Source organism: Alligator sinensis, unplaced genomic scaffold (genome assembly GCF_000455745.1).
Source record: "Alligator sinensis unplaced genomic scaffold, ASM45574v1 scaffold2151_1, whole genome shotgun sequence".
NCBI lineage: Eukaryota > Metazoa > Chordata > Crocodylia > Alligatoridae > Alligator > Alligator sinensis.
Window position 1 is genome coordinate 81,379 of NW_005843363.1, and position 19,509 is coordinate 100,887.

The 19,509-nt window shown below is 43.3% G+C and overlaps 2 protein-coding genes across 3 annotated transcripts in view; both read left to right on the forward strand.

Annotated features, from left to right (window-relative positions):
* TBC1D23 (TBC1 domain family member 23) overlaps positions 1-4,278 on the forward strand; it is a 61,920-nt gene extending 57,642 nt beyond the window's left edge. The window contains exon 18 of one of the 2 annotated variants that reach the window (XM_006038478.3): positions 1,442-1,523. In XM_006038478.3, the coding sequence (XP_006038540.1) occupies positions 1,442-1,523 (82 nt within the window). Of the gene's footprint in view, positions 1-1,441 lie in introns of both variants that reach the window. The other variant, XM_006038477.3, reaches the window with a different exon arrangement.
* A 4,940-nt stretch (positions 4,279-9,218) lies between these two features.
* NIT2 (nitrilase family member 2) overlaps positions 9,219-19,509 on the forward strand; it is a 21,605-nt gene continuing 11,314 nt past the window's right edge. The window contains exons 1-5 of the mRNA XM_006038479.3: positions 9,219-9,324; positions 10,992-11,110; positions 15,926-16,046; positions 16,187-16,275; positions 17,946-18,039. Of these exons, the coding sequence (XP_006038541.1) occupies positions 9,297-9,324; positions 10,992-11,110; positions 15,926-16,046; positions 16,187-16,275; positions 17,946-18,039 (451 nt within the window). The 5' untranslated portion in view covers positions 9,219-9,296. The remainder of the gene's footprint in view (positions 9,325-10,991; positions 11,111-15,925; positions 16,047-16,186; positions 16,276-17,945; positions 18,040-19,509) is intronic.

Sequence of the window (19,509 nt, forward strand, 5' to 3'; positions counted from 1 at the left end):
TTGCTGACCTCTTGTCTTAGGTGATTCTTGCAACCATTTTAGTGTAAAGAGTGGATTTGATAAGCCCAGTATAAGAGGCTTGAAATCAGCTTTATTATGCTACAAAACCCTCAGTTTGATATCTGGAACATCCAGATGCATGAAATCTTAGGGCAGGAAGGGACCTCATATGATCATCTAGTCCAAACTAGATGCTATTTAAAGTTGGATCCATACAGAGAGCAAGAATAGAAGGGTGGGAATGGAAACTTCTTCTTCAGATTAGGGATTGCATATATTGGTGAAGTAAGCTCTAGAGAAAACTTGGAACTCCAGTGACTAGGGGGTCTAATTAATTTGCATTTTTGCAGAAACTGTGAAAAACTGTTGTCCGCAATCTCCAGGAAATATTGCATTGGCTTCGATTTCCCATTAAATCAGCCTTAAAAAAACCCGAAAGTATATTATTAATATAATACGCTGTTTTAGAATGTCCCAGTGTTTACTGCAATATAAAAACATGACCATCACTAGCCATAGATCACATGATTAAGAATTACTCTCTGCCAGTGAGGTAGACTAAGTGAAAGTGCCAGTCAGTGAAGTGAAAATGTTTCTATTAAGATTAGCATTAATTAGTATTCCTAAACCTTTACCTTTTGTAAATGCTACATATAATTATGATGATATAAGTTATAATTCATATTGAATATAAATTTTATGTTTAAATTTAGATTTAAATGTAATATTCAGGTGTATAATAATATGATAAAGTGTATATATAATTTACTTCCTGTGGAATTTACAATTAAAGTATATGGTATATGCCTCTCTGTCAGTCAGTGGCGAGGGATGAGACTGCCAAGAAATACCCATGAAATTGGCCCTTTGTGCCGTGACCAAGCTGTGAAAATTGCTTTGTCTTGCTGCGAGTTAATTAGACCCCCTACCAATGACCATACCTTCTTTTCTGTCAGTAAATGGGTTGACTGATCTCCAGGGGCACTTAACCCAATAATTTTCATCAACAATAGATTAACATGAAGAAAACTTTCTCACTAATGCAGTGGTTCTTGATCTTGCTAGATCGTACCCCTTAGCAAATGCCAACTTAGTTTTTTGGGGGGTTTGTTGACTACCTACCAAAAAGAGAGCAGTTTTTTGTTGTGATCTTTTTGAGTTCTTTGAAACAAAAAGACAAAATGTTTTAAATATTTTACGTTTTTCATTTGAAATCTCTGAGATCTGAAGTTTTACTGAGATTATGAATGAACTTTACTGTTTCCACAATGGGTTTATATTTAACAAGAGGTTTTTTTGTTTGTTTTCCCCAAATCTAACCATGATTTAAGTTGGAGAAAAATACAGACATGATTTTTTTGACTGGCATAGGAATCTTTATAGATGTATTAACAATGGCTCTCTCTCCTCCTTCCCTCATCCCCCAACTTTTTTTGTTTAGATATTTAATTCCAAATGCAGGTGATGCTACCAAAGCCATTAAACAACAGATCATGAAAGTTCTGGATGCTTTGGAGAGCTAATGAAATAAAAGACTTTGAAGATAATGGTTTAGAAAGAAGAAGCAACCATATGGACACGAAATGACTGCTTCCTACCTGAATACTAACTGAAGAGAGTGGTTCTGTTTGCTGCCCGGAGTGTTTGAGTAGCAGGCTTAAGATAGGGTAAATTATTATCAATTTCTGAGCAGGTTTTTTAATTCTTTATTTTTGTTTAACATTTTCAGGGGGTTTTGCAGAAGTTGTTTATTATAAAGGTCAGTTTGTTTGGGGTTTTTTAAGCCACTTTAATGTAGCTGACTTGTACGTTCCAGGACGCAGAATGCAGCTCAGTTTTGTAGAACCGCTATCAAGAAAATGTAGCTCTTTTAGGTACAAAAATAGTAGAAAATGGAAATATTTTAAGTGACCTTGAAAATTAGAAGTCAGAAATGACTTATGACTTAACATCTGTAAATTTGGGTTTTCCTACTGGGTAGTATCAAGGACTCATAACAATACTCAGGTTTTTAAATGGAAGAAAGAAAAGCTCAGTAACTCTACTTCCTCCTCTTAAAATGACTGGAACCCAATTAAAAGAATCTTGGACTCCCAAGTGACTGCAAAATGAAAACCATTCTGTGAAACTTTTTAAATATCATCTGTACTATCAGGTAAAATAATTTGAATGGGTAAATGATGAGATGCAAAATACTAACCTGAAGTGTGGACAATATTCATCTTATGACAGGGTTATGGCTTTGAAGTTATGCAAACTAACAGTTTCCAGGAGAAAAGCACTATTCCTGTTTGTAGTAAAAGTAGGTGGGCACCTTGCTATTGGAATTCATGTGTTATGTGATAGCATAAGAGTTGAAAATAAGCTGTCTGTCTCCCAGAAGAGTAAGATATCTGTTCTCTGAGTTTTTTTAAGAACCTTCAGTTCAGCATAGATGGATTTTGCACTAACTTGTAGGTGTGTTTGAAGCAAGACTAATGCACACAAATAAAGAGATCCAAGCAATGTATATATCTGATAATTGTATTAATTGAATGTTGTCTTCATTCAGTGTTTTCAAGTCATTTGTTCTGTTTTTTCCTTTCAACCACATCCAAATACTTTAATGTCTGAGAAACCAACAATTATTCTACACGAAATCTTCAGCTTTCATACTTAAACTAACTTTGGTTCTGGAATGATCCCGTTATGGCCATAGTATAACTGGTCATGGGAAAACTACCAAAATCTGTAGAATAATTATTAAGGGGATTAGCTGTGCTGTGTGGAATCTGCTGAGTATTTGCTGGTCATAAAATGTAAAAACTGATGTATCGTAAAAGAGATCAAGTAAAACTGACCTTTATAATAAATAGCTATTCTACGTTATTTTTAGTAGGAATCAAGCTAAGGCACCTTAATTCTGGAACTAACTCCTTTTTAATATCTGAATAAACACCAATAGAACTTGAACTATTGAACATATTTGCATGAAACTGCACTTGGGCCCATGATCCTGTATTTATAGTTCTGCCCTGCAGCTGTTGTCTTACATTTTCCTCCTCCTATCCCCTTCCAAAAATCTCCTGAAGAGCCTCCTGACTCTGTGCCTACTTCAGCAATGAGATTTTTCATAATGTTAATGTAAAGATGTTTGTGTTACTGTTTATAAACCACAGTTGTAAATAAAGCAGTACAATTTGAACATAAATTGTTCTGACCAGAGATACTTAATTTTATGCTGTGTGATTTCTGTGGGCCTAATTTCACTTTTTTAAATGTAATTTTTATTAGGGGAGAACGTGATGCATAAAGTGAGAGACTTAAGCCATACTTTATGGGGAACTGCTGTCAGTATTTTAAAATGTTCTCATGTTCACTTCACTTTGAAATAACATTTTATATTTCAGTCAAAATATAAGAATATAATGTGTTCCATTATATCAGCAATGTACTCATAAACATACAGTTCACTCACCAATAAAGGTAGGAGACAAACATAATTTGGGACCTGCTGCTCCAGAGTGTACAGTAGCTATTCTACTCTTTCCTGTAACCATACAAGTTAGCCAAATTGCTGTTCCTTTTTTTGTCCTGAATTAATTAGGGTTAAAGTTGAAGCCATTTTACAGGCAACCCCCACTTAACACTCTTTATTGGTTTTGGAAAAAACGAGCGTTAAGCAGAATCACACTAAGTGAAACCCATTTTCCCATAGGAATGAGCGTAAATGGAGATAACTGGTTACCGCTGCTTCTTGCTGCTGCTGCCCCCCACCTGCCTGTCAGCCACTCTGGCCCCACCCTGGGCCCCCGCTGGCCCTGAGCACTGGCGGGGGCCTCACACTTGCACCTGCCTGCCCACTCACTGTTTCTCGCTGCCTCCGCTTCTCCCCACCTCCCTGCCTGCCAGTCGCTCTGGCACCGTGTGCCAGCCCAGGCCCCCCACTCCTGCTGCCTCACCCTGGGCCCCTGCTGGTTCTGGCCCCATGGCACTGGTGCAGGCCCCGCACTTATGCCCACTCGCTGCCACTCACCGCTTCTTGCCGCCACTGCTGCTTTGCTGAGCGCTATAACGAAACAGGGTCGATGCTAAGTGAAATCAGGTATGAATTTTAAATACGCGCTATAGTGAAATAGCGCCAAGTGAAACAGCGGTAAGTGGGAGTTGCCTGTACTTGGATATCCACAGTATCATGCAGATGTAACTGTTGCATGGTAACAGGTAGTATTTTCTGGTATTGATACAATTGTTACATGTCTAATCGCAAGTGTTCCTGGAGATAAATTGAAACTTCTTTCATTTTCTGTTTTATTTCATTCTCTTTTGGTAATCATGCTGAAGTCATTGCAAAAAATCTCAGAACTTTACTCCTTTAATAATTTTTTCTTGTCTGGAGGATCTCCATTTTTTAAATTTTTTTTTTTATAAATTCTGGATCAACAACTGGTTTTTATGCTTTCTTAATTATTTCTCTCACACGTTTGATTATCCTTGCAGGGATATTTTTCTTTAAGCCAGCCTCCAAGACAAAAATTAACACTCAGGACCTTCTATTCCCATGGAAGCACCAAGAACACTAATAATTGTATGTTGTCTTCAATCCCACAGATTTTTATGCATGTGTTTTAAGTCTTCATGACTAACCCAATGGGCCTAACATCCGTAAAATTAAATTATATGCACAAATTATTCCTAATACTGCATTATCTCCACAGATAAGCAAAGTAGAAACAGGCTCTTATTTTGTAGTCTTTAGATTTAATAAGAGATTCATTACTGGTCTTTCAGTTAGGCTTCTATTGTGGGTACAAGTCAGGAAAGCCAAAGCGCAATTCGAGTTGCAGCTAGCAAGGGATGTGAAGGATAACAAGAAAGGTTTCTACAATTATGGTGGTAGCAAGTGGAGGATCAGCAAAAGTGTGGATCCTTTACTGAATGGGAGAGGCAACCTTGTGACAGAGGGTGCAGAAAAGGCTGAAGTGCTCATTGCCTTTTTTGCCTCGGTCTTCACAGGCAAGGTCAGCTCCCAGACTACTGTACTGGGAAGCAGAGTTTGGGGAGGAGGTGATCAGCCCTCAGTGGTGAAAGAACAGGTTAGGGGCTGCTTAGAAAAGCTGGAAATATACAAATCTCTGGGGCCAGATGCGATCCACCTGAGGGTGCTGAGGGAGTTGGCTGATGGAATTGTGGAGCTATTGGCTACCATCTTTGAAAACTCATGGCAATCAGGAGAGGTCCCAGATGATAGGAAAAGGGCAAGCATAGTGCCCATATTGAAGAAAGGGGAAAAAGGAGCATCCAGGAAACTACAGATCAGTCAGCCTCGCCTCAGTCGCTGGAAAAATCATGGAGCAGATCTTCAAGGAATCCATTTCTAAGCACTTGGAGGAGAAGGTGATTAGGAACAGTCGGCATGGATTCACCAAGGGCAAGTCAGGCCAACCTGATTGCCTTCTATGATGAGGTGACAGGCTCTGTGGATGCAGGGAGACCAGTGGATGTGATGAACCTTGATTTTAGTAAGGCTTTTGATATAGTCTCTCACAATATTCTCGCAGGCAAGCTAGGAAGTATGAGCTGGATGAATGGACTGTAAGCTGGATAGAAAACTTGATGAAGCATTAGGCTCAGAGTGTAGTAATCAATGGCTAAATGACTAGTTGGCAGCTGGTACCAAGTGAAGTGCCCCAGGGGTCAATCTTGGGGCCAGTTTTGTTCAATGTCTCCATCAATGACCTGAAAGATGGCATGGAGTGCACCCTTAGCGAGTTTTCAGATGACACCAAGCTGGGGAGAGTAGTACATACGCTGGAGAGTAGTGCTAGGATTCAGAGGAACCTAGACAAATTGGATAGCGAGTTTTCAGATGACACCAAGCTGGGGAGAGTAGTACATACGCTGGAGAGTAGTGCTAGGATTCAGAGGAACCTAGACAAATTGGAGGATTGGGCCAAAAGGACTCTCATGAGGTTCAACAAGGACAAGTGCAAAGTCCTGCACTTAGGAGGGAACAATCCCATGTACTGGTACAGGCTGGGGGCTGCCTGGCTGGGCAGCAGCTCTTCAGAAAAGGACCTGGGGGTTACAGTGGACAATAAGCTGAATATGAGTCAGCAGTGTGCCCTTGTTGCCAAGAAAGCTAACAGCATACTGGGCTGCATTGATAGGTGTGTTGCCAGCAGGCCAAGGGAAGTGATTATTCCTCTCTATTCAACACTGGTGAAGCCACATCTGGAGTACTGTGTTCAGGTTTGACATCTCCATCCCACCCACCCCCGAAAGGATGTGGACAAATTGGGAGAGAGTCCAGTGGAGGGTGACAAAAATGGTTTGGGCGCTGGGGCACATGACTTACGAGGAGAGTTTGAGGGAATTGGGCTTGTTTAGTCTAGAGAAGAGAAGACTGAGAGGGGATTTAACAGCCTTCAACTACCTGAAGTGAGGTTCAAAAGAGGATGGAGCTAGACTGTTCTCAGTGGTGGCAGATGACAGAGCAAGGAGCATCTATCTGAAGTTGCAGCAAGGGAAGTTTAAGTTGGATATTAGGAAGAATGGTCTCACTAGGAGTGTAGTAAAACACTGGAACAGGTTACCCAGAGAGGTGGTGGAAGATCCATCCCTGGAGACTTTCAAGACCTGGCTAAACAGAGCTTTGCCTGGGATGATCTAGTTGGGGACAGTCCTGTTTGAACAGGGGGTTGGACTAGATGACCTCCTGAGGTCCCTTCCAACCCTAATTTTTTATAATTGTATACATCTTTCCAACTCTGCTCAACAGTATTACATTTTATATGAATAATCGTTTCAAATGTTTCTTCAAAAGTATTGAAATACTTGTATCTTTCCTATTTTAATATAGAAGTATTCTTTTAAAATCTGTAACTTTTGACACCTACTCTGTATTGACTTGTGTTGTTGAGGGGGAAAAATAATGTTTGAAGTCCAGGCTTTCATCCCTTCTGTGTTCAAGTTCTGTTTTCAAGCCCTTTTTTTTCCCCTTCAGGCATTATTATCTTATAAGTGGACCTGTGCACTATTATATAAGTGGACCTTGCACTTGTGGGTTTCTTACAGCAGTCCTCCTAAGTAGGTGTCTGTACCATGCTATGTATTCCTACCCATGCTGTCTGAACTGCAACATCACCTTTTCAGACCAAATTGACAAATATGCTGAATGATGGAATGGTTCTGAGAGCTAGATGTATATTGCTACATAAAGAATTGAACACCTTTCTCCATTGATATGACCTAAGCAAGATTTTTTGTACTTCTAGCTATGTAGGTTAAAGCATGTTGTACTTTTTTTTTTTTATCATGCAAGTGATGAACAGCAGAGCTAAGTAAAAAAAAAATCGTCTTAAATGATCTAGAAACCTAGAAGACAAAATAAATTTTTGAAGTAACCTAAAATGAAAAATAAAAAGGTATGCGTCTTCTGTGTGTGTATAGGTCAGGAGTTCCTGGATAGTGGGGGATGCAGTTTTGGCCTCAGGCAAAGACCACATCTTTGTAGTGTTTGTTTTTTATTTTATTTTAACATCTAACAGTGTTTTCTATAGAGAAAAATGGATGACAAACATCTGTTTTCCTTTGGCAATTTATTTTTTAGCCTAAAAGATGATTCTTCCTATGAAAGACATGCTTTAAAAGCTGAGAACGATGCAGGAACAGGAGGGACCTGGTTAAAAGCATAGCACTTGGCTTTAGGGTTGATCAAACTCATCTGTGTGGGATCCTTTGAAAACAGGAGTCTGAAGTTGAAAGTGCCCTGATAAAAGATGCTGGGTTTTTGGTTGTAGCCGTGTTGATCTAAGGACATAGGCAGGGAAGGTTATCTGAGTAGATGTGACGTCTTTTATTAGACAAACTGAGTAGTTGGAAAAAAGTTCTTAGCAAGCTTTTGGGTGCAGTCACCCTTCTTCACGTGTGGGGAGTCTCTGCTGTTCTAAGACCCCAAGGAAAGAGAGAAGCTAAAAGTGTGGCAGGTTTTGTCTTTCTTGTCCTGGCATGATCTGGATCTATTTGTCAATGCCAGGACAAGAAATGCAAAACCTGCAAACATCTCCACCACCCCCACTATAACTACACCCCACAACAGAACCATCACCATTTCTGGATCCTATACCTGCACCTCCAGAAATGTTACATAGCTCAGCCAGTGCACCAAATGCCCTGAGGGAAAATGTTGGTGAAACCAAACAACAACTGCGCACCAAAATGAACGCACACTGAAAATCTATCAAAGACCAGAATACCCAACTACCTGTGGGGGCATATTTCTCACAGCACAATCACTCCCCCTCTGATATCTCTCAAGCCTCAAAAGGAACTTACAAAACACCTGCCATAGAGCAGACTATGCCCTGCACTTCATACATTTACTGGATATAAAAACTCATGAAATCAATATAGACAGTGGATTTATGGCATCCTGACATCGGATTCACCAGGTACCTGCCTGACAGTCTCGGTTTTACCTTGTACTCTATCACTCCACTACCTCCCTGCTCTCTTCCCTCTCCCCGCTTTGCCTCACCTTTTGTCTTTCTGATTTTTCCTATTTCCACGTTCACTGACATCCTGCCACACTAGCACCTCTTTCCTTGTGTTCTCCGACCAGCAGAGACCTCCCCATGCCTGAAGAAGGGTGACTGTGCCTGAAAGCTTGCTAAGAACTTTTTTCCAACTACTCAGTTGGTTTAGTGAGACATCACATCTACTCAGAGAACCTTGCCTGCCTGTTAAAAGTTGGGTTGTGGTGATGTTTATGAATAACGTCCCTGGGAAGCCACACCTGCCCCCTGTCGCTTAGACCTGCTTTGACTCAACGTATCCCTGTATTGCTTTGCCGAATGTTAGTGACACCCCGTTGTGTAAATTCATTTCCCTCGTTCTTAATGGAATAACAGTAGGGTCCTTGTGCCGCTGCTCCTGCTGCTGCATGGGGCTGAGGCCACAGCCTGTCCCAGTGCCTCGGGCTTCCTACGTGAAATCCCCTGTTCAGCTTGTGAGGGGAGACTCAGGGGCTTGGCCGGGGGGTGGGGGGGCGAGGGTTGCGGCTGCCCTGCAGGCTGCGACTGCGTGCGCAGCCTGGCTGCTGTGCCCCCAGCTTGGCCGCGAGCCCTGCACAGTGCACGGGCCAGGGGGGCTGCCACCGCCTCAGGCTCAAACTGCAGGCCGCCATACGTGCCTGGCACCTCCCCGCCCGGCCCCAGCACGTGTCTCCCGCCCCGCCCGCCAGCGGACTACAGCTCCCAGGAGCCCCGGGGCGCATTGTGCATGCGCCGCCCCGCCCCGCCCCCTGTCCAGCTAGGATGCTGTCGGCGCGCGGAGCTATGGCCAGTGAGTGACCTCAGGCGGGTGCGGAGCGCGGGGCGCGTTCTGGGGCTGCTGGGCTGTTCCCGCTTCAACACTCCCGGGCTCCTGCTCCCCTGCCCCTGGAGTGAGCCTGGCTTCTTTTACACACACATGCACTGTATACATGTGCGTGCGCGCGCGCGCACACACACACACACTCACTCACTCTCTCTTTCTCTCTCTCTCTCTACATGCATACAGACACTATATAAACGCACAGGCACACAGACTTCCCTCCCCTCTGCCCTGCCAAGGTCACGATTCCCCGAAGGGAGAAGGAAGCGAGGCCAGGGCTGACTGGAAAGGGTGGGGCCTGCTCTCTTCCCCCAGCCCCAGGGCTTCCTCTTTGCTTGCCTGTGTGGGGAAGGGGAAGTGGGGGTGCCAGGGTAACAACTGGCTGCTGCCAAAGACAGGGTGCGGAGCCAGCTGCTCTGTTGATCTGATCCAAGTGCATCATCTCCACCCCAACACTTGTCACTGCCTTCAAAGCCTTCGGCAGACACTCCTGTTCAATTATTTGCGTGCTTGTATGTGCCTGCAACATTTAGGGTCCAAAAACAAACCCTGGTTTGCTGAGTTCCTGCAGGTGGGTAGGAGGGGAGCTTATTTCTGCTGGCATTTTCCTTTTAGTTGTCCACATGACATGTTTCCAAAAGCCCGATCTCAGAAGCATTCTGCTTTTGTAAAGTACAGGGGTGCTTTGGAGTGTGCGCAACATGGGCAAAGCAGTGCAGCGCTCCAAGGTTACTTGCACTCGCCTCTGAAAGCTGCTGGCAGGCCTGGAGGCTGGGGTCTTCTAATAAGCCTCTAAAGGTGTCTTCTGAAGAAGCTCAAAATGCACCAAATGCAAAGACATGTTGCAAGAAAGTTGTTGTAAGCCCCCACCTCTCTACTTGTACTGTACCATCTAAAGGGAGCAATGCATTTAAATATCTCTTATTTATGAAGCTGCCTAAATCTCCACAAAGTGGCTAAGGGCTCTTAACAAGTTAAGAATCTGAGGCATAGAAAAAAAGAGAGAGGTAGTCAGCTGTGGCAGTCTAAAGTCAGGTAGGAGGCAGGGCAAGTTGGCCAAGTAGGCTGTCACCTAGGAAGCTGTTGCCTCTCTGAACCAGTCAGTCACTAAGTTGCCCTGCTGCCTTGCTTTCTGTGGCACAGAAAACTTAAGTTACTCATGGTTTGGTTTTTAAACCCCATGTCAATGTATTTATGTTCAATATTGTATGTGCTCAGTATGTGTATACAAAGGTTTAAAGTCTGGCTTTCTTTCAGTCGCTAATTTCTCCAATGTAGTATTTTTCTCTGAATTTCCGGAGGAAAAAAGGGAGTTTTGGAAAACCACAGACTCTCACCATTGCTAAATGAGTTCCCTGACTTCATGCCTGTTTACAACTGCAGTGAAATGTTGTTTACTCGGTTGCCCCTTTAAACAGCAACATAGTCAGGATTTGCCCCTTAGCCCTTATTCGCTTGGCTGCTGAAATGCTGACGAAAGGTGGAAGATGGTCTTTCCCTGTCTGGTCGTGATCATGTCCTCTTCTCTGGGACTAGTTTTTGGCTCCCTCTCTGGCCAGGGCATCCAATCCATTTAGTATAACTGGGACATGTTTTACTAGGGTTGCTTTGGCTCATTCCATCTTCTCTGTCATTAGACTTCCGTCTGGCACTAATTCAGCTGAATGTACTCTCCGTCAAATCGGAAAACCTGCAACGTGCCTGTGGGCTGGTAAGAGAAGCAACAGCCAAAGGTGCAAAAGTCGTGGTTCTGCCTGTGAGTATTGATCTGATCTCCTCAAACTACTATTCCCCTCTTCCCTATGTCATCATATACTATGCATTTCTCTACTGTGTGTTTCTGTCTCCTGCCTGGTACATTAAGGTGCCTTCAACAGGCTCTGAAAGAAACTAAGTCATAGTGTCCCGTAACAGATCTTAACAATGCATGGAAGAATCTGTCATGCAGTAGAATTGGTTGGAGCTAGCAGATTGTCTTTATGTGATGTTAGTTTCCAAGCTAAGTTGTGTTCATCTGTACTCAAGGTAACCCCATTAACTTGAATAGCCGGCAGCAGTAGGCAGGGAGTTCCTGCAGATGCTGCTGGCACTGTGGGTGGTGGCAGGGATGAGGAGGGTGGGAAGTGCTGACCAGGGGTCGGTGACCACCTGCAGATGCTGCCGGCAGCAGCGACCAGTGGGAATCGCTGATTGCCCACAGATGCCGCAGGTGGTGTCAGCAGCAAGGGGTGGGGGGTGGCAAGTGGCAACCACCCACAGGCACCACCGACAGTGTGGGTGGCACCTTTTTGTAGGGCGCGCACCACCACGCTCAGGGGGTACACATGCACCCACGTGCACCCCCTATGCACCGCCCCTGTACTGGATGCCTGGGACTTTCCTTACCAGCATGGAAACCTTATGTGACAGAAAAAGAGATGATTTTCCAATCAGCAGAATGTTTATATGCCCCTCGGAGAACACAGGTGTCTTTGCTACTTTTCTTTTGGCCTTCTCACCGAATATGTATGCAGAGTGAAGAAGTGAGACAGAAAGGATCCAGATCTTTCAAGTGACTTGTTTGTCTCTGAGTTTTCTGGCCCTCATATTCATGTTAAACTGTGTCTTTAAAACCCTGAGATCTGGGTTTAAGAGAGAAAATATCCACCTAAAAAGAAGTGGTAACACTAGTACCCAACTATTAAAATGTGTTTTGATTCAAAAACTCCCCTTCCTGTGACTGAACACTTCTCTTTCGTGCTTACTTTGTTAGAGATATGGGGCACCTATATGGGCCTGTATGTCTGCTCTGTTGTGTGCTAATTAGCATGTGTCAGAGCAGACTCAATCAAGTCTGCTAGACAGTGTGAATTAGCATGCTCCAGCACCCCCTGCATTATGTGTATTCAGCATCCCTGTGCTTCAAAATGGCGGCAGGGGTGCTTTAACTAAAGCTTGAATGAGCTTTATTAAACCACCCCCACCGCCATTTTGAAGCACAGGATGCTGAATACATGTGATGCTGCAGGAGCTTTAGAGTGGCTCTTAGAGCCGCTCTAATTAAAGCACCCTCCCCTCCTCCATCCCAGAGCACGTGTAAAGACACCCATGATTTTCATTAAAACTTCAAATGGCTTCTGATCTGCTTTCTGATTTGCATTCTGTTGTTATTTACATAGATGCATGCATGCACTAACAAAGGTGACTTTCAGTGATTCAATAAGCTCTGTGTGTTTCCAGGGCTAGTCATTAATCCTCTGCTGTGCAATCCTTGACCCATGAAGGCAAAGTTCTTGTCAGAGTGGACTCTAGATCTGAATTTTTATGAGGCGAAAATTTTTCCCTTCTCCTGTTGGTTGACCAAGTATTAGGTAAACTTTCCTGCTCAGTTGTACCAATGTACCTCTGGCATAAGAAATCTGACCTTTGATTACCCTGCCCTGGGCCACCTACTTTGCCATTACCAGTTGTTTGCAAGTTATACATACAAAGGCTAAAACCACCAGACTTTGTTCATCACAATGCAGGGGTTAGCAAGCATGGACTCTACATGTTTCATCCTCTCTCAAGTTATTTTGTGCTTATATATAATATTTTGCCAGACAATCTTAAAGCACAAAACGAACATCCCTAATGTAAACTTGTAGCACCACTTGGAAGTATGCAGAAATTAACATCATCTTCTCAAGTCTTTTCTTTAAAAAAAAAAAAAATTAGATGGGGCGCCTGCTACACAAGGAGCTGAAGAGACTTGCTCAAGATTACCTTAAGCCTGTGGCAGAACTCGGGAAGGAAACACAGTCTGACTCCCAGTCCTGAGCTTATGCTACAAGCCCATCTTTCATCACTCCAGCTCCCTCTAATACCTGATAGTGCTGCACTGGGCTGTACACCACCTGGCATAAATGCTGAGCTGCGGTGGGGAGAGGGGAAGAATTTTTCCTGTTACACATTTACTACTGGATTTGTCAGTTTTTCTTTCAGTCCTGCACACAGAAACAGCATGGACAAAACCAATATTTAAAAATTGACATTAAGAAATTTAAATCCATTTTTTATAATTAAATCCCTGTCCCCCAGCCTAAAAATGTATGAAATTTAACTGCCTTTTAAAAAATAGTTTTGACCTTAGAGAACAGTTCCAAGGTCTGTCTTTTCTGCTTCAGGAAATGCTGGCCTTGATGGTCACAGTAATTCTGATGCAGCTTGCAGGCCATTGTATTTGGTCACAGCGGTAACAAATCACACAAGCATATGTGCCTGTGATGTCATGCTTTACAGTCTCTTGGGCACAGTAGTTCTGAGGTATTTGGCTCATTGCTCTGGTGCTGAAGGTTGATGGTGCCACATTCTGTTGTCTTAGCTGCACTAGTTGTGTTGATGATATTTCAGGATTGAACATCTGATACATTCTGAACGTCATGCTCTGAACATCAGCACAGAGGCAGAAAGGGATCTTGGAGTCATTGTTGACTCCAGGTTGAACATGAGCTGCCAATGCGAGGAAGCTGTCAGGAAGGCCAACCACACCTTGTCATGCATCCACGGATGCATCTCAAGCAGGTCCAGGGAGGTGATCCTTCCCCTCTATGTAACACTGGTCAGGCTGCAGTTGGAGTACTGCATCCAGTTTTGGGTGCTGCACTTCAAGAGAGATGTGGCTAGCATTGAGAGGGTCCAGAGGAGGGCCACTCACATGATCAGGGGGCAGCAGAGCAGGCCATATGAGGAGCGACTAGAGGGCCTGAACCTATTCAGCCTCCACAAGAGAAGGCTGAGGTGGGATCTGGTGGCCATCTACAAATTCGCCAGGGGGGATCAGCAAGGAATAGGAGATGCCCTGTTTCCCTGGGGAGCCCCCTGGGGTAACTAAGAATAACGGCCACAAGTTGATAGAGAGCAGGTTCAGGCTAGATATCAGGAGGCATTACTTTACGGTTAGGGCAGCTAGGACCTGGAACCAACTTCCAAGGGAATTCCTACCTTGGGGGTCTTTAAGAGGAGGCTGGATAGACACCTGACTGGGGTCATATGACCCCAGCATCCATTTCTGCCTAAGGCAGGGGGTCGGACTTAATGATCTGTTTAGGTCCCTTCCAACCCTAGCTGCTATGATACTCTGACATCCAAGGAGATATCCGGGGGGGTAAGACTGAACAGTAGCTTGAGTCCTGGAGCACATAAAGCTAAAAGGGACCCTTTTGATCATCAATTTCTTTGTTTCCCAAGTAGGAGCAGGGCATGGACTGATGTTTGTACTAGAGACCGAGGACATGAGAATTGTGTGAATAAAGCATTTAACAGATTGTTTCAGGAGGCCTTGAAGAAGGAGAAATATCTTAGAAAATAATTTGGATTGAAAAAAACCAACTTTTTGAATGTGGGCTGTGCACAAAAGCAAAAACCCCACTGGTCCTGCTAAGACTCACACAGCTCAGAACTTGTCAAACAAGCCACTTGGGACTAGATGGCTGGGAACCCTTGTGAAATGCACAGATATATTAACCCTAGACTATTGGATCTTATTGCAACTAGATTGGCAAATGAGCAAAGCTTGTTACCATCAGTTTGGGCTTCATGAAATGGGCTGGTGGTGACTGATTCAGTTTCCATTGGAGATTCATTCCCATTGAACCACCATCAGTACTGGCACTGATTATGTTTCTTGTGTTAAGCCTGGAGGTCAATTACTTAGACTAGGGACAGAAATTACACACAAACTGGTATAAGTGATCATAAACTGGTTCAACTCTGTAACACAACAGAAGTTCAGTGCACAGAAATTGCCTTCAAAGAGGTCAAAACCAGCTTGAAATAAACCTGGATACATGTAGTATCAGATTTAATTGATTTAAGTTAGATTGGTTTATTGAAATCCTGTCCTAGATCTCCTCCAGATTCAAGTTAACTCACAGTCCCCCCAACATCCCAGGATGCTTAGCACCTCCCCTGCAAACCCCCTCTTGTAAGTTGGGCGGGTTAACCTTGGCCAAAGCTGTCTACTCCAACCAAGCAGAGAGGCATGCTCTAGTGCCCCCTAGCATTTGGCTGGGGCCACTGCAGGCAGATGGCTGCATTCCTGGAATCAGAAGTAAGTGCCTGTTCACTTGCTTATCAGTTCAATCTGGGCATTTTAGGCTAACCTGCAAAGATTGAATCAATTCAGCTTCAGGCTTTTTGTCTGTCTGTATTTAGCCTTAATGGACATTCATAATTCTACGTGCTGAGGACTGTTTATAAAAAACAACAAAAAACCTTAAGTAAATAGCAGAGCTGTCCTGAGCAGAGTGTGGGGCCTAAGGTGAATCAGCCTATGTGGGGTCCCACCCCCTCTCTGATCCCAGACCTAGACCCGGAGGCCCGGGGTGGTGGTAGCGAGCAGCTGGACATGGAGCTTCTGCTCCGCCCAGCTCTGCACCACTGCTGCTCCACCCCACTCTGTGGGACCCCCCCAAAGCGCGGGGCCCAAGACAGTCACCCTTATTTTCCCCTCCTGCTGGGATGGCCCTGGTAAATAGTTTCAGTGGCCCCCATCTAGGCATTTAGTGGGCCTTTCAAATTCTAATTTTGTTTCTTTGTTTCCCAATCCTAGGAATGCTTTAATTCTCCTTATGGAGCTAAATTTTTTCGTGAATATGCGGAGGAAATTCCTGGGGAATCCACACAGAAGCTTTCAGAAGTTGCAAAGGAGTGTGGCATCTTTCTCATTGGAGGTAGCTTGTTCTTAATGTCTGTCTTGCTCAAATGCAACCCTCTGGGAGTGGCACAGGCAAGAGTGGCTCTCTTCCTTTGTGCAGCTGGATTAGCACTTCATATGTTAGAGCTGGAAATCTGTGTTCTGTTCTTATTCAAGGATCCATTCCAGAGCAGGCCGGTGGGAAGTTTTATAACACATGCACTGTGTTTGGACCTGATGGTGCAATGGTGGCAAAGCACAGAAAGGTGAGAAAAAAGCAGTTTGTCAGCAGGTTTCTTGGGTTGATGTGGCTGATATTTAGCTGTGTTCTGCAAAAGCGATTATGTGCTTTCTTTAATAAGAAGCAAATAAATTAGGTCATGTCCAAAAAGAACAGCAGTAATGAGAAATATCATGTAACTGGTGGAGTATTTTTCTGCTGAAAACCTCAGCATACTTTACAAAGATGAGTAAATATACTTATTTTCTACATGAGGAAAGGAAGGTTCAGGGAGGTGAGTTGATTTTTCCTAATGGGTTATTGCAGAAAGTTGCAGAACACTTAAAATCACCAAGATGAAGCATTGGCTCCACCACAGTCAGTGGGACTCTGTAGTTGACCCTGAAGTTCCACGTGAGTTCACTGGGACCAGGATTTTCATCCCAAGTCCTCTGTTCCAGCCACTAAACAATGCTGTTGCACTTTGCAAATCCATTTGGGGGTTAATTTCACCTTTCTAGCTTTCACAGATGCTTGATAGCGATGGGCTTATTCAGTGCTGAGCAACCAGTTGCACAGAATTTGTGGACAAATGCCAACTGTCAGGATTTCACAAGCTCTTTGCTGGAGCTGTCTGCAGTGGGTGATTGGCCGCCACCTCATACTTGGCTATTGTTTCTACTCCCTGGTTGGATGGCAGAAACTTTCTATCTGGGACAGTGGCGAGTAATAATACTGTTCATTGCACATGAACACCTTTGATCATGTGAGAGTAGAGGGATTTGTTGTAGGAACAGCATGCACTAACCAAATTCCTCTGAACAAAATCACTGAGAAAACAGAAAAAAACAGGATGCACAATCACTGCCAAACTGAACAGATCAGGAATGAACTGGGTAGTAGTCACCCAGGTCTAGTGTTCAGCCAGGCACCTTTCCTCATCCTAACCCTATGTCATTGCTGTGCTTGTTATATTGATGATATCTCTTTAAAGTGATTTGGACTTCCGCATCTTCTTGGCATCTGAGATTTGAGATTGTTGAAACTGTGTGATGTTGGGAATTTACTCATCTGGGGAAGTTTTGCAGGCTTATAACTCAGGTGATGCAGTACCCAAAAGACAGTTATTTTCTAAACTAGGACTCAAAGTTTATTTATATCAAAGTTTTATGTTAATATAAGTGTTTTTAATATATACCTACTCCTTTAAAAGGCTGCTCTCCTATTTAGTCCAGTGAATGGATTAAATAATATCATCTTGCTATTTCTGAATACATATTATTGAGGAAAGCAGAGGCCACGTACAAGTATTTATTAATAATTATTTTCATCTTTAGATTTTTTTTACGTTGTTTCTATTATTATATTAAGTAATATCAATCTTGATATATGGATAACTAGGTGTCCGTTGATTAAATTCTGGGTGTTTACCAATGCACAAACATTTACTCAAATACCTGGGAAGGCATATATTCATCTAAGACAGGATCTTATTTTTGAAAAATGTCACCATAGTCCCAAAGCGCTAATTAAATCTTAGATATTGTAGACTAGGAATTCTGACAAAGCTTTGATAATCAAGTTGGCTATAGGGTTCATATGTTTAACACAGGATCACATCTGTAAATATACTTTTGGGCTGTAGGGAGACATCATTAATAGTGCTATGCTGAATAATTTAGAAGGCGTGCCCTGGGTTTGTTTTCTTTTAAACAGATTCATTTATTTGACATTAATATACCTGGGAAAATCCGATTCCAGGAGTCTGAAATTCTGAGCCCTGGGGACAGTTTCTCTGTTTTTGATACTCGTAAGTATGAGAGAATTAATGCTCTTTCTAATCAGCACTAATAAAATGGCAGCAACTACACACTATTGAAATTGGGTTTTTGGTTCACTTCAGACCATTTTTAGCTTATGCCATGCTGGTGTTTGGAGGCAGCTGACCAACAAAGAAGCAGGGCAAAAGGATTCAAACACATCTGAATTCCAGACTACAGTGGGAAGAGTGATGAAGAGTTAGCTAACTTTCCTCCTTATCTGATGCAGAGAATTGCAAAGGCTGAGTGTTCTCTGAGCATTGTGAAGGAATTAATAAGTTTGGTTACATGACCTTAGGGGTGTACTTGGTAGCCGTGTAGGTCTGAGACAAAAAGACATACAAAAAACTAGAACTGTTGGTTCCAAAATGATACCTTTTATTTAATGATACCTTGCAGAAAAGGACAATTTTCTTGCCATTTTCCAGTTGGTCTAATAAAAGGTATCATTTTGAAACCAAGAGTTCTAGTTTTTTGTATGTTACATGACCTTGACACACACATTGGCTTGGAATACAATAAACTGAGTGCTCAGCTGGACCTGCCAAACTGTTCCTTATGAGGATGACATAGAAGTGGAGACAAAGTTTTAAGCATAGCTCCACGTGTCGTCTCCCAATGCATCTTATGTTAAAATGGGCAACTTACTAGAGTGGAGCAAAATTACTTGACCTCATGGACTGAGCTTTCCTTAGATTCTCAAGTACTGGACTGTGGCCCTCTGTTTTGAATTGTTCTAAGTGTTACTACAGCACAGTAGAGTGTAGAAAGTTTTATTTCCCCTCTGTTTTCACTGATAAACTGATCAGCCAGGATCCTGGTTTTCTCTGGTAAAAAAAACAACAAAAAAACCCCTCAAAATCTTTTATAAAAATTGCAAAGTCTCTGATTAAAACCCCCAAATCTGCAATTAAAATGAAACAGAGGGATTTGAGATATATATGTATCAACTAAACACTGTTTTATTGATATATAACATGAGAGCTCCCCCTGCCCCATTAGCTCACAGAATGCAGATCCAGGCTCCTCACTCGCAAGCCACAGCCCTGCCAGTGCCACCCCCCCCGCAAATGACTTGCCCACAGCCCTGTCCTGCTCCTCACTGGATGTGGCCCACAGGCTGGATGTGACCAGCCAGGCCATTCTATCCGGCCCATGGGGCCCCTAAAAAATTTAGAAAATTAATATTTATCTGCCCGGGCTGCCATTCATGTGACCCGTGATGGCTTGCCAAAACTCGGTAAGCAGCCCTCCACCCAAAATAATTGCCTGCCCCTGTTGTATATGTACATGGTGCCCCTTGCCTGACTGCTTTTCTCACACTCCCCCAGCCCCTTGCAGGCTGGAACTCAGGCAGTCTGCAGAGAGCTCTTTGCAAAAGTGCAGAAATCTCTGTTAAAAGGAAAATTATGTGTTTTTTTCCTTTTTGTCCATGGGAAACAGAAAACCCAGATTTTCCT